Below are 14836 nucleotides of genomic sequence, written 5' to 3'. Positions count from 1 at the left end.
TGATGTAATGCATTCGACTATTTCTACCACAACACCATGGTTACAGTTAGCGTTACCGCTTCTGGATTCCTGACGTACGTCAGCGCTGTTTACAACACAGAATTCTGTGCAGAATTTGAATGATTCTCACTAGATCTCGCAGCAACCTTATCATTGTGCGGCGAATTCAAACGCTTCTCACTGGATCTCGCAGCACTGTTGCATCTGTGAAGTAACAGTGTCGCGAATTCAACTTTGCTCCCGAGTAAAGCTGTTCTGAGCTCGGACAAGTTTGTTTGCTTCGCGGTCCGAGCTGATTTGTAAATTCATCTATTCATTCATTTATTAGAAGAGGTTGGAATCGATATCCCTTTTATCGATAACCCTCTCCCCTCCCTCTCTCTCTCTGCCGCCTGCCACTGATATTTAATGAGTTTACCCAGAGAGTCAACATCAGAAGAGAAAATCACCAATACCTCTTTCTATGTGTGGGTGTGCTTGGTGGGTTCACTTTCATCCCCTGGGATCTGATTAGTTCCTCTGTGTTAACATTTAGCCATCATTTTGGTTCTCACTTGCTTTGACTGATTGATCAATGAAAAATGACCACTAGACTAAAGCTTACCTGTTTGGCTGTTTCATCAGATGAAATATGAAAGATAATGACATGCATCCAAAAATATACACAGCACATTCCTATTGCCTGCTGCTTTTTGTTAGAAATGTAAAAATCTGCATTTATTTTCTTTATTTTTTTAAGTGTTTTATGTGATGTGTTTTTTCTTTCTCTTGCTTTCAATTTTTCCCAATGATAATTGTAAAAAAAAATAGCCTATGAGCTATGACACTGTAACAGGACAAAATCTTACAGGAGTGTGACTGAAAAACCCTTATAGACTTCTACTTATTGGCTTTTGCAGGTGAGAGCACAGCATTGTGAAAGTTGTGGATGGGAGTGAGACAAAATATGACATATTTTTCAGGAGCGGGCTAGAATCAATCTTATGGTTGCAAAGAAAAGTATCAACTTCTACATTAATTGCATTGATACAGAATTCAACTGATGTGATGGCCAGTTGAGTCAGGAGTGTACTGTAATATCAATGACTACAATGTGCTTCAAAATGCTTAAACAAAAGTGAGCTCACAATAAAAAAATTAAAAAAATGCTTTTTAAAGTTATCTTTTGCCGTTGTTTGAAATGACTGGAGAATCAGGAAGTAATAGGACAGGAACAGGATCTCAAGCCAGGACTCAAACTCAGGTTGGCCATATTGATGGGAAGTTTGTATCATTTTACTGACTCGGATCTTTGAATCTCATTTAGCAAAATGAACAAACCCTTTTTCAAGTCATTTCATTCATTTCGTTGATTTCAGCAGAATATAATAAAAATGTTAAATATTAATATGCAAATTCCCCAACATATCTATTTACGCAAACATTGATCTCATTATATGAACTATAATGCAACCAAGACCAAATTATAAGAAACAGAAATTATTAATTCATTTTCATTAAAATTCGAGACCGGAAACATTACATAACTGTAAAAATAAAAAAATAAACTATGCGCTTGTTTGTAAGGAAGGTTGGGAATTATTAACACATTTCTGTATCCATTGCTGCTCTCACGTCATGTGACAAAAGAATGAATGACTTGGACCTGAAGACTCGGGAGATGAACTAATCATTTCTCTTTCCGGTACAGAATCTATTGGATTTTGCGCATGCGTGGTCAAAACGAAATGAATGAATCCCTCGCTGAGACAACTCGATGTTCCAAGTCATATTTCAGTTTCATTCAAAATGAACAAATCGTTTAAGAACGACCATCAGTAGTCGACCAAAGCATTGCTGCGTGATAGGGCTGTCAAAAAAAAATTTCAAATTCCGAATATTCGTCGAATTTAAAATAAAAATCCACATTCGAATGCAAAAACGTTGCATTCGAATTTTAGGTGTGCGTTAAGGAGGCTGCCTTATCAGCGGCGCACGAGATACGATGACGATTTAATTGTCGTTGCATTATAATGTTTTTGTTAACCTATCCAGTTGAAGCCACTAGATGCGGCGCTGCTGCGTTGTTCATTCAAAATATTGCGGAAAAAGATAACGTCAATGCAGAGAAGATCTTGTTTACCTCAAAACTGAAACCAAGCCGTTCACACAGAACACATATTTCGCGCATTTTCTAGAGGGACATCTATCAATGTTGCACTCGCATGTTGCACAAAGGAGCCGCATGTTTAGAAAGCCATGTAAAATTAATGCAAGTTAAACTTTTTAAAAACATGTCTCAAGACGTTATGGCGGTTTTCCCCATCCCACTGCATCTCAAGTTTTTAAATGATTGGCTTTCCGCCCTTTGTATTAAACTATGCATACATACATGATGCTGTTTTGTTTTAATTAATTATAATTGTTAATTATGTACATTATGCACTTTTTTCACAGATAGTCATGTTTTCTTATGCTTTGAATAAACGTGCATTAGTAATATTTTGCTCGATGCGCCCTCTTGTGCCCTCAGAATTGAAGCAAAAGCTTTTTTCACCCTAACTGAAATTATGCATTTTAAATTAAGTCAAGTCAAGTCACCTTTATTTATATAGCGCTTTTAACAATACAGATTGTGTCAAAGCAACTGAACAGCATTAATTAGGAAAATAGTGTGTCAATAATGCAAAATGACAATAGTAAGCACTAATTTTCCAGTTAAAGACAGTTTAATTAGAATATAAATTAGAATATAATTCAAATTTTGATAATATTTAAGTACAAAATTCGAATTTAGTTTTTCAGCCATTTTGACAGTCCTACTGTGTGATATGACATCATGGTGCCCACAAGGCTGTATCTCCAACATAAATATGTGGTTTAAGGTTTTACTTGCAAATCAATAAACAGACAGTGTAAAAAAAATCTGTAGGATTGCACATTGTATGTGTAGGATCTAGTGACCCTGCAGAGAGAAGAGCAGTGAGCCTCAAGGGGGATTTCTATCTGAAAACTGTTAATTAACATGCAGTATACCAATCTTTACTAATAAAAATGGCCTCTATGACCCAATTATTTAGGCTGTATTTGTGAAATTACACTTTTTTGTTGTTGTTGTTTACATGCTCTTTCCTTATGACAGACATACAGTGGGTATAGAAAAGAATTCACCCCACTTTAAAATAATAAAATTTTGTTGCTTTGCAGCCTGAAATGAAGACGGACACCGTTTGTGTTTTATCGAGCTGTATTTACTCAGTGCAACTTATAACATCCAAGTGAAAGATAAAACACTAACATGTTAGAAAAATTTGTGGACTGCAGTCTTCAGGTCATTCCACAGATTTTCAGTGTGTGCTCAGTTTTGCTGTGTGATTTGTGTCATTGTCATGTTGGAAAAACCTTCCCATTGACAACTTTCTGGCAGCGGGCAGCAGATTTTCCTCAAGAATTTGATGGTATTTTGCCCCATTTATTTTCCTTCTACCCTGACAAGTGCTCCAGTCCCTGCTGCAGAGAAACACCCCAGAACAGGATATCTTTCAGAGAATAATTTCATCATTTATTTCAAACTAGCATTTACAGTGGTAGAGGGATCAAGACATGGGGAGATATTCTTTAACAAATCTCCATCATGTTATGAGTTGTCTTACATTTTAATCTTGATTCATTTTTCATTTTCTCTCATGTACTTCATAATTATGCAACTATCATGACTTTGATTTGCTTGCTCTGTGTACAAAGCAAGACAAGGATAACAACATAACACTGTGATCTAAAAACATTTAAAAAGATTAACAACAGTGTTTAGACCAGCAGCCAGTGACCAAATTTCCCTAACACCTACAGTTTGACTTAGAGATCAAAGATGAGACACTTGAATCAAGACTGAGGCCTCCGGCTTACTTTAACACTTGTTTATTCCTTTATTTGCAGGCTTGTATTGCCATAGCAATGTTTGCAACAGGTGGGGTGATCACAGGGCTCGCAGCACTGAAAAGACAAGACTCCGCCCGCTCTCAGTATCATCTGCCAATCCAGAGCCCCACCTCTGCACCTGAGAAGAAATGCACTAAGCGTAAACCTAGAGCTGATGTGGTGGTGGTCAGAGGGAAGATCAGACTGTATTCGGCCTCAGGATTCTTCCTGGTTTTGGGAGTGCTGATCCTCATGGCAGGCATCGCAATGGCTGTTCTAGGATACTGGCCTCATAAGGACCACCAGAAGGCACCAGAAAGCAAGTTGTCTGTAAACAATACGCAGGTTGGCCGAGAGCAGGTGGGCTCTATTGCGCAGTTTTTGGAGCAGCACCTGCATTCAGAGAAGATGAAAATGTTGGGTCCTTTCACAATGGGAATTGGGATTTTTATCTTCATCTGTGCTAATGCCATCTTACATGAGAACAGGGATCGTGAGACTAAGATTATCCACATGAGGGACATGTACTCGACAGTCATAGACATTCACAGCTTGCGGATTAAAGAGCAGAAGTGTACGAACGGTGCCTACATGGGTCCCTATGCGGACACAAAGATCCGTTCCTTTGGTCTGGACAGTCAGTTTGCCTCACGGCTCGCAGCAAACACACTAATGTCCTTCTCTGGTCTCGATGGGGATGTCCGATTCTCCCACAGGACCAGCTCGGCTGAGGATGACGAGGGTCTAATGAGTGAGGCCAGAGGTGGATTAGGCCTGTTGTCGCCTACCTACAAGGAACGTTCTGAATGTATCTTTGGGTTCCAAGATGAGGGTAAACATCGGTGGGAGGACAAGCGTGGTGCGCTCAAGAAATGGCAAACACGCTCCATCGTTTCCTCTTCCATCAGCGCCTTCACGCTGCCTGTCATCAAACTCAACAACTGCGTTATCGACGAGCCTGACATCGATAGCATCACGGAGGACTTAGAGCAGAACAGGGTGCATAATAGCTTTTTATTCTTTAACATATATGCTACCAGAGAACTGTCTTTGTGTGGTCCCGTGTTCAGTGCTGGTCATCCCATAAGTCACTCTAAAAAGACCAAAGAGCAGCCCCTAAAATATATAGCAAATCACAACAACATAGTAATTTTTAGAATACATGCTTTACTGTAAAGACAAAAACAACAAAACAACTTTATGTTATCAGCCCTAATTTCTTAGCATGCTCACGTTTGCTGACAGTCAGGGGCGGACTTAGTGATTTCAGGTATGGGGCCCTAACACAATAACTATGTGCTCTTCTACGCCTAACCCTTATTTTGCTCGCTCTCTCTCATAGTTTATAGTTTATTTACCTCTTCACAACTATATGTTCTAAAGCCATATAAGGCTACTTTATTTATTTATTTTTTCGGATCACAAAAGAAGACTATAAAAAATAAAAAATAAATCTTGCACTTGTCCATTTAATGAATTGTAACCTTCTTTAATCTTTTTACAAAAAGGATTCAAATGTCATAAAATTATCCCATGCAACTTGTTCCGTATTCCAAATGTTCTTAAGGCATAGGGTTTGCCGAGAAACAAATCGAAAATGTAATCTATTATTAATTGAAAAAGTCTCCAATTATCGCATTTGTGCATTTGTATGAGTGCGCAGCAGGGAAAAGCACACAAGCGAGTCATTTTTAAACATCCTGAAACAGGATACTTTCTTTTCTGAGTTTAATTTATCCGTTCTGAGACAGACAGGATTATACAGCCTAGAAAACGCGCAAAGAGTGCTCCCTCTATAATCACTAAAAGCTGTCACTCACTTTAGTTCATCGCAATCTCATGACGTTCCGTTAATCAATAAAGCTGTCTGCGCTGCACAATCAATCTCTTGTTTACATCGTATCTACACGTTCTTATAATGAGAGGATTCTCGAGCTTGCAGAACTCAGCACTTGACAAAAACTCAGCGTTTTGAGCAGTGAGTGAACATTTGACACTCTCCAGAACACAAATACACAGTGGAGCGTTTGCCAAATATGTTTCGCCAATATCAGATGGGGCCCGCTGATTCTCCGAGGCCCTAAGCGGCTGCTTACCTCGCTTATTGGTTAAGTTCGCCCCTGGTGACAGTAACAGAGCCTAGGCCCATGTGAAAGTGCCTGGTGAAAACATTGAGCAGTGCTCGTGTGTTCATCCGGGGAAACTCTAGGAGTATCATGGGAAGTGCTGCCAAATTCTGCTCCCAGTCAGTGAAGATCCATCTGGAGTAATACGACCAGTCAGGGTGTGACTGACAATTCACTCCATCCTGTTTCCATGGAAATACTCCATATTACAGCTCATGTTTGGTTATATTCTCCAGCCGCAAATGTTCACACATTGTTATTACTTGATATCAGTGCATCATAACATGATAGACTTATTGTGGTGTTTTGTGTTCGCATTTAATATTCTGCACGAATATTCAGCAAACTCCCTGTAAACAATTGTAATAACAGATTCTAAAGTTATAAGATTTTAATAAGACAATGAATTTAGACTTTTTTTTTTTTGTAAAGCTTCTTTCAAACATTGTGCAACATTGTGTATTGTGAAAATCGTTATACAAATACATTTGACGTAATGTAAAATGTGTAGCATTAGGGTCTCCAGGACCAGGATTGAGGATAACTGCACTAGAGCTTACCTAACACCTACAATGCTGTAATTACACACATCATCTGCAACGTAAGATGATAACAAATACTTGGATTTTATTTAATGTTTTTTATTGTTGTGTGAACACAGTCAACTTCCAGATTGAAAAAATTGCAAACAAATCTACATCCAGGTGTGACAGCAAGAAATGAATATGAATTAAATAATAATTAGCAGAAAAAATACTTTCATTAACATTCCTTTAATGTTACCTTTTGACGTTTTCTCTGTTGTAACTACAATAATAGAGATAATTAGTGGTGTCTCTTGGAGAGAAGAACCTTTGTTTGCTTGCGTGCCTCATTAAGGTCCTGTCGTACCAACACCCACTGTGACTGGGGTTACAGAATTTCACCATAGCAACAAAAGAACCCCTGCCAGTTAGCAAAGTGACGTCAAAAGCCCCTCACAATGGAAACACCAGTTGCAAAGGACAACTTGGTCATCTGGACCGGCTTCAGGGTTCATCACTGTGAAATACTGTCTCATTTCATACTATACATTCCTAGTAGCAATTCGGTATTTGTAATAAATTTTATATAGAATGCTCTGGCTGTGATATTTATACATATTGTACAAATATTAGTCTGCATCTGTGATGATTCTCAAAAATGGAACAATATTTTCTAAAAAAAAAAAAAAAAAACAGTCTACAGTAAGCTATGAAAATGGAAATAGTATAAAAGCATAGCTTTCCTGAAAATTGGTAAAAAAAATAAAAAATAAAAATAAAAATCTCATGCTAGAGCATATGCAAGAATGTTTTTATCATGGTGCACTGTTTAACCTTACACATTTTGTGGACTGAATGAGTTATGTGACACCAAAAGCAGTATTTTATGACAAAAAGCAGTTATTTTAATGCATTTCATACCCAGAAAAACAAAAGCCAGTTAAATGGAAAATGTACTAGTCAACACTTCATTTCATGCAGAAAATTGTAAACCCAAAACTGATTTTGTGCATAAAATTATGACAAAAAGCAGTTATTTTAATGCATTTCATACCCAGAAAAACAAAAGCCAGTTAAATGGAAAATGTACTAGTCAGCACTTCATTTCATGCAGAAAATTGTAAACCCAAAACTGATTTTGTGCATAAAATTCAGGTGAATGCACTATTCATTTCATGAACAAAAATAGAAAACCACTGAAATCCCTTAACATAGCACACAAAGCAGCTAATCAGTTTGTAATATTTTCATATTTCACATTCATATTATAAATTCCCAAATTCAAAACGACATTACAATCTTTATGTTTGTACTGAACACCAGAACAACAGCATTATTTAGTACCAGTTACACTCCCTCCAATTAACTACACAACATGTCTGAGATCATACTTTTGGTCTGAATCATAATTAATATTTAAAGTGCTGAAAATCCCCAACACAGGCACACAAGCCAGGACGGGTCCAACTCAACTGAGAATACAAATCCCTATCACGCCACACTATTTAAATATTTTATCACTCTGTAAATATTTTAAACTGAAAGCGCTCTTATCTGAGCAAGTTGCTTATGGATTCTGAGAATATTATGCATATACACGCACACACATGACCAGCTGAGCTCAGCCAATATTGGTACTAAATTAGAGTCTGCTTTTAATTAATTAATTAATTAATTTTTAAATAAAATTATTTTTATTTCTTGACCACCAAGCAGTAAGCGAAAGAGGAAAAGCCAGATGTATGATTACATTGTAAGCTGTGAACAGAAGGAGAAAACTTTTATCCTAACAGTTTCTTCATTGTAATGGTGCAGTCATGGAGACAGTTGTTGAGGCATGGATCTAGGTGCACCCTTTTTGATACAAAAGGAATCTCCAGGAATACAGGAAGAAACCTATCCAGTGGATAACGCAAACATTACACTGTCCTGCAGAGTTCAGCTCCAACCCCAACTAAACAAACCTGAACCAGCTGATCAAGGTCTTACTATGCATACCAGAAACTTCCAGGCAGGTGGCCCTCCAGGACAGAGTTTGGAGAGTCATGCTTTAGGACAACCTATATGGCTTTTTGTGTGCATATACTGTAGGAGATTGTAGAGACTGTAGACAGCTATCAACATAGAATGACTGTTCTACTAATTTTACTAGATTGGGATCAGATTCACTGTTATTATGAGATATTTGTTGCAGTGCATATATAACACATGTTGGTCTGCATGTTGTGCCAAAAAGTAAGACTTGCCATTCATAAATCCTTGGCCACTAAAGCTTTCCTTTGCACTTCTTCGGTTTCTCCAGAGGAAGCACAGCTTAGTCTTGTCATCTGGCAAGAGGTGAACTTAGTGATTATATCTCACACATCTCTGCTTACATCTACAGGGTGTTGGCTGAACCGAAGCAGTACACTGAGGAAAGAAGGACCAAGTAAAGGGACCAGAAAATAGAAGCTTTTTTAAAAGACTGGTCCTTATTGTAACGTTTTGTGGTAGGAAAGAGGCAAGGACTCACATGCAGAGTTCAATGGGCTTTTATATGAATTCAAAAATAAAACTAAAGCAACTCTGGAGGGGAAAAATAAGGCAAGGCAATGCACAAGGCAGGGCTGGATAGCAGGGCAGGGCAAGACTGGAGCAACTGACCCATGGGAGCATAGACAAGCAGGAACATAGGATGATATGTGTTCACACAAAATATGACAACACGAAAGCTAGCAGCAAATGAAAAGCCCCACAGCTGGCCAAAAGAACAACTGGTCAATGAGAACATAAGCAGGTGCTCAACAAAATCCTACAGGACTTGAACAATGAACACTTAATGTACAGTATGTCCAAACCCCGACACTGACCAAAACTGAACTAGACAGGAGTGCCGGCATCTGAACATCACACTCCGCACATGCAACGCTTTATGTGTACGAGAGAGTGCACAGCGTGAGCACACTTGAAGCCGCAAGCTCACACAATAGACAAGCTGATATACGTTTCAGGGCCCTGTCATCAAACAAAGAATAAACACAACCAGAGTGACATAACCCTGACAGTGATGCTGAAAACAAACAGTTGAATAGAGTCCTGTCTTTACCATTACGATACTCCAAGGAAAGTGTAATGTATCAGGATTTGGTGGACTTCTAACCTTCCCAAGATATGATTTCTGCATGTAGCCAACTTGCTCTAATTTTGTGATTTCAAAGCAATATGCTCTAGAGAGTTGTGTCTTCGGTGAGTCTTTGTTCAGTACTGCAAAGATTTTCTAGCGCTGCTTCCATTGGGGCTTTGAGGATTTCTGCTTCTGGTTATATAAGCCAGTGGTTCTCAATTCCAGTTCTAGGGTGCTCTTCACATTTTGTATGTCTCTCTTATCTGACAGCCTCAGTTCAGTTCATTGATCTCCCTCCTTGCACAGACACTATTTAAACTGAACTGAGCTGGATGATGACATCACTCAATTCAATGATGAACTGCCTTTAACTGAAAATTGAGTGTTTACTATTATCATGTTGCATTACTGACACAATATTTTCCTAATTAATGCTGTACAGTTGCTTTGACACAATCTGTTTAGTTAAAAGCGCTATATAAATAAAGGTGACTTGACTTGATTTGACTCCTAACAAGCTGATGATCTGACTCAGGTGTGTTAAATAAGGAAGACATACAAAATGTGCAGAGCAGTGGTACCGCAGGACTGGAATTGAGAACCACTGATATAAGGAATGGAGATGCATATCATAGATTGCCATCCACCTCTACCCTTGTGGTGCAGGATTGGAGTAATGACAGAGCATGCCGTTCCTGTATGACTTCCGGCGTGCCGCTGTGATGGCGTCGCTGACAAGCGCTCTGTGCAAACGTCGCTGTTTTTCGTGTTATTTTTTATTATTTGTGTTACTTCTTATACATACCTTTGCTCAGACAGTACAGTCACTCATCCAGTATGCTCGACAAACACTGCTGGACATTCGATCTAACTTAAACTTCGGTTCGGAAACAACGCAGCCTCGGAACTCCAGCTGTGGCATTTACACACTCCCATTGCTGCCGGCCTGCATCCTAAGACGCTGTCGGAAAAAGAGGAAAGGCAAACGCGCTGGAATTCTATGCAGATCGCGGAAGAGAAGTTTTAATCCTCCTCTCCCTACCATCTTGTTAGCCAACATACAGTCTCTGGATAACAAACTCGACGAACTTAATGCGAGAATCACATTCCAGCAGGACATTCGAAACTCAAAAGGACCATAGTGATCAACTGCTGTGAGTGCTGGCTTTCTGTGAGACGTGGTTACACTCAGCAGTGCCCGACGCGGCCATAACAATTTTTTTAGTTTTTTTTTGTTACAATTTAACCTAGACAGATCGTAATACTTGTTTAGTTAATCATTCATTATATATATGCTCCTGTGTTTCAGTCTTCACATGGCTTGTGTGTTTTGTTTATGCCATGTGCTCTCCTGTCTTTTGTCTTGACCCCACCATTCTTGTTATCTGATTATTGATTCAGTTGCTCCACCTGTATCTCCCTCATTACCCACCTTGTTTGCTCCCTATTTATTCACCTTGTGTTTGCATTCCTGTGCTAGTTCGTTGTCGTATGTACCATTGTTGGTTCTGTCTGTTCCTTTCCTTCTTGATCCTACCTTGTCCCTCTGGGTAGTTTTTGTTAGTTTTGTTTTTCTATTAATAAAGAGCCCAGACTTCCTGCATCTTTGAGTCCTCACCTCATCCCTTCACCCAACCCTGACAGAAACAAAGGAGCTTGGAACGCCTCCATGGCTAAACAAGGGAACTTCCTGGCCAGGATAAGGGAGTCTGGAAGGGCCTTTGTGGCTTAGACAGGGGAGCTTGGGACGGCCTCCATGGCCAAGACGAGGGAGCTGGAAGCTAGAGGGAGCCAGCAGAGAGGGGGTGGAGGGTTGGGGGGGGTTAGTGATTCCGGATGTGACTAGGACATCTAACCAGCTGGACAGGACCAGCTGAGGAGGAAGAGGTTCAAGGGACAGGGGTAGGAGAACTGGATCTGTGGCAAAGTCCATCAACAGTTCCTCACCTGCCTATTCCAAAATCCAGAAACTCTTTGGTATGGTCCTCAAGGGATAGATCACCTTGGTTGAGGAGGAGGCAACTAGGTTGTTGAAAGTATCTCACATGTTCTATCTTCTCTTCACTGATTACCTGTCCAATAACTAGGGCTGGGCAAAAAAATAGATTTTTCAATATATTCCGTTCATAGGCTTGCAGCCTCCGTGTTACAGCTAATGCTGTGAGATTTTATGTTTGTTTTGTCTTAAACATAAAATAATTTGATCCTGTTTTATCAAGGCATGCGACTGTTCTGAGTTGTCCAATTTGCAGCATCAGTTTTTCATCTCGCATCAAAATTCTGTCTATTCATTGTATGCATTTGAAATATATAGTGGGGTTTTGTTTTATTGTACCCAAGTGTGGAACATCTGAATCGATACCCAGCCCTACCAATAACATATTAATTTTAAGATTTTATTTATTTGTATTTTTATCTTATGTTTCAGAACTCTTTAGTCCTGGGGTAGCCAACCCTCCTCTTGGTGTGTTTGATTGGGGTTTGAACTCTGCAGGAAGGCAGCTCTCCAGGAGTAGGGTTGACTACACCTGCCTTAGGCATTAACATTCATCTAGGACACTCAAATCCTAATGCTTGCATTTGAAGTTTTTTTATGCTTAATGTAATCTTATGTTTAAATGTTTTCTGTGTTCCCTTTGTTCCTGTGTTTGCTTCCTGTGCTTAGTTCCTGTTCCTCTTGTTCCTTTGCCTGCTTGTTTGTCTCCATGGTTCCCCTTGTTAGTTGTCTTGGTGATTGATTAGCTCCAACCCCTTGTTATCTTGTTACCTGTCTATTTAATCCCGTTTCAGTTGTGTTTTGTCAGTCATTGTTCCTGCATGTGTGTTATTATTCCTGGTTCCCTTATGTGGATTTACTCCTTGTTTCAGGTCTGGATTATCTGTGTATGTGCTTTTGTCAATTAAACTGTACTTGCATGTGGATTCTCACTATGTCTTGTCCTTGCTCATGTTACAGAATGACCGACCAAAAAAGGAATCCAGCAGCACAGTTAATGCGTCTCCATCAGGGAGATCGACCCATTGAGAACTATGTTGAGGACTTTATTGGACTGACTCATTTAACATCTTGACCAGGTGTGCCTCTTGATATTTTTTCATGGGGGGACTATCTGAGCCACTCACCTCACTCATACCTTTGCATGATCCTCACTGGATTCTGGAGTTTTACTTAGATCTGGCACTGCAACTGAGCGGCTCTGCATTTACTGTGGGTGCCACTCCTGAGCCACATCCCATCACGGCCGCCATTCCAGAGTCTCACCCCATAATGGCTGCCATTCCAGAGTCTCGCCCCGTCTTGGCCGCCGTTCCAGAGTCTCGTCGCATCATGGCCACTGTTCCTGAGCCTCTTCACAACATGGCACAGAGCTTTCAGCCATCATGGACGCAAGTCAGAGCCTCCAGCCGTAATGGACGCTACATCAGTGTTTCCGGTCATCATGAACATTGCATCTGAAGCTTTTATGGTGATTCCTAGGCATGTGAGACTGGCTTCCAGTTTGAAGGACACACTGCTTGTGTCGGTGCGAGCAGCTTGCATCTCTGTGGTGGTACCAAGTCTGTGGGTTTCAGAGGTGGTCCCATTGTCCGTTGTACTCTGTTCCGGCCATTTTGTGTGTTTGGGCCGCACACTGCTCTCCAGTCCATGAGTCCGCTCCAGAGCCTGCTCCAGTCCATGAATCCACTCCATAGCTAACTCCAGTCCATGAATTCCCTCCAGAGTCCACTCAAGCCCCAGAGCTCAGTCCTGTTTTGGCGCTAATCTGTGAGTTCCCTGCCTGTCCTGTCCTGTCTTGACCACTTAAGTCATCCTTGAACTTCCTGTCTGTCCTGTTTTGACCATAGTGGTCATCTGTGGATTCTCTGTCTGCCCTGTCATGGCCAAGGAAGTGTGTTAGATGAGGGAGACATACAAAATGTGCAGGGTTGGGGGTACTCCAGGACAGGTTTGAGAACCACTGTATTACAAGTATGATGAAACATGACTCATAGCCGCTGCATTTGTTTAAGCCAGGGGTGTCAAACTCAAATCCTGGAGGGCCGGAGCCCTGCAGAGTTTAGATTCAACTTTAATTAAACACACCTGTCCTGATCCAACTAATCAAGTCCTTCAGGCTTGTTTGAAAACTACATGGTATGTGTGTTGGAGCAGGGGTGGAACAAAACTCTGCAGGGCTCCGGCCCTCCAGGAACTGAGTTTGACACACCTGACTTAAGTCATCCTTAAACTTCCTGTCTGTCCTGTTTTGACCATAGTAGTCACCTGTGGATTCTCTGTCTGCCCTGTCATGGCCAAGGAAGCCATCCTAGAACCGTCTGTCTTTCCTGTCATGGCCAAGAGGCCATCTCTGAATTCTCAGGTTGCTCTGTCACAGCCAAGGAGGCTGTTTCTGAACCCTCAGCCTGTCCCGACATGACCACAGAGGTTGTCCTTGTACTTTCTGTCTGTCTTGATACGACCATGGAGGTCGTCCCTGAACTCACTGCATTTGAACTAGCTTTTGCACCAGAAACAGGTGTAATGTTTTTTATCGCTTGGCAATGTTTCTAAGATGGAAGAATGCTGTTTTTGTAACGTGAAATATGATTTTCAAAAGACAAGTTGCTGTCTAATATAACACCCAATTTTTTGACTGTAGAGGAAGTAACAGTACACCCATCTAGATGAAAATTGTAATCTAAGAGATTCTGCGTACTGTTTTTTTGGTCCAATAAGTAATCTCTGTCTTATCTAAATGTAATAGGAGAAAATTGTTGGTCATCCAATATTTTACAATTTTAACACTTTCTGTTAGCTTAGATAATTTAGAAGTTTCATCTGGTCTTGATGAAATATATAGTTGAGTGTTATTCCGCTTAACAAATGGAAACTAATCTCGTATTTTCTAATAATATTGCTAAGGGTTAACATTAGTATTAATTTCGTTAACGAAAACTATGACGAAAAATGTGCGAGAACTAAGACTAAGACGAGACGACAATAAGGTCAGTAAATGATAACTAAGACTATATCAACATGCAATTTCATTGACGAAATAAGACGAGACTAAAATGTATTCAAAAAAGATAAAAACTTTACCAAAAACCTCTTTTTATTTTTGTCAAAAAAGGAGACAAATTGTTATTGCGGACTGCTCTACACGCCTCTACTATGCGAGCTTTCATGAGTGTGGTTGCCAGATATC

At 40.0% G+C, this 14836-nt stretch overlaps 1 protein-coding gene across 1 annotated transcript in view; it reads left to right on the top strand.

Annotated features, from left to right (window-relative positions):
- The window catches only part of tmem200a (transmembrane protein 200A), a 23537-nt gene extending 10862 nt beyond the window's left edge, over positions 1–12675 (top strand). Inside the window, exons 3-6 of the mRNA XM_016516611.1 lie at positions 3916–4906; positions 12316–12380; positions 12519–12533; positions 12607–12675. Coding sequence (XP_016372097.1) covers positions 3934–4906; positions 12316–12380; positions 12519–12533; positions 12607–12675 — 1122 coding nt within the window. The 5' untranslated portion in view covers positions 3916–3933. The remainder of the gene's footprint in view (positions 1–3915; positions 4907–12315; positions 12381–12518; positions 12534–12606) is intronic.
- Positions 12676–14836: the final 2161 nt, after the last annotated feature.

The sequence above is a fragment of the Sinocyclocheilus rhinocerous genome, unplaced genomic scaffold, assembly GCF_001515625.1.
Source record: "Sinocyclocheilus rhinocerous isolate Xijiao unplaced genomic scaffold, SAMN03320098_v1.1 scaffold2012, whole genome shotgun sequence".
Taxonomy (NCBI): domain Eukaryota; kingdom Metazoa; phylum Chordata; class Actinopteri; order Cypriniformes; family Cyprinidae; genus Sinocyclocheilus; species Sinocyclocheilus rhinocerous.
The sequence above is the reverse complement of the archived record's forward strand: the minus strand, read 5'-3'. Positions and strand labels throughout refer to the sequence as shown.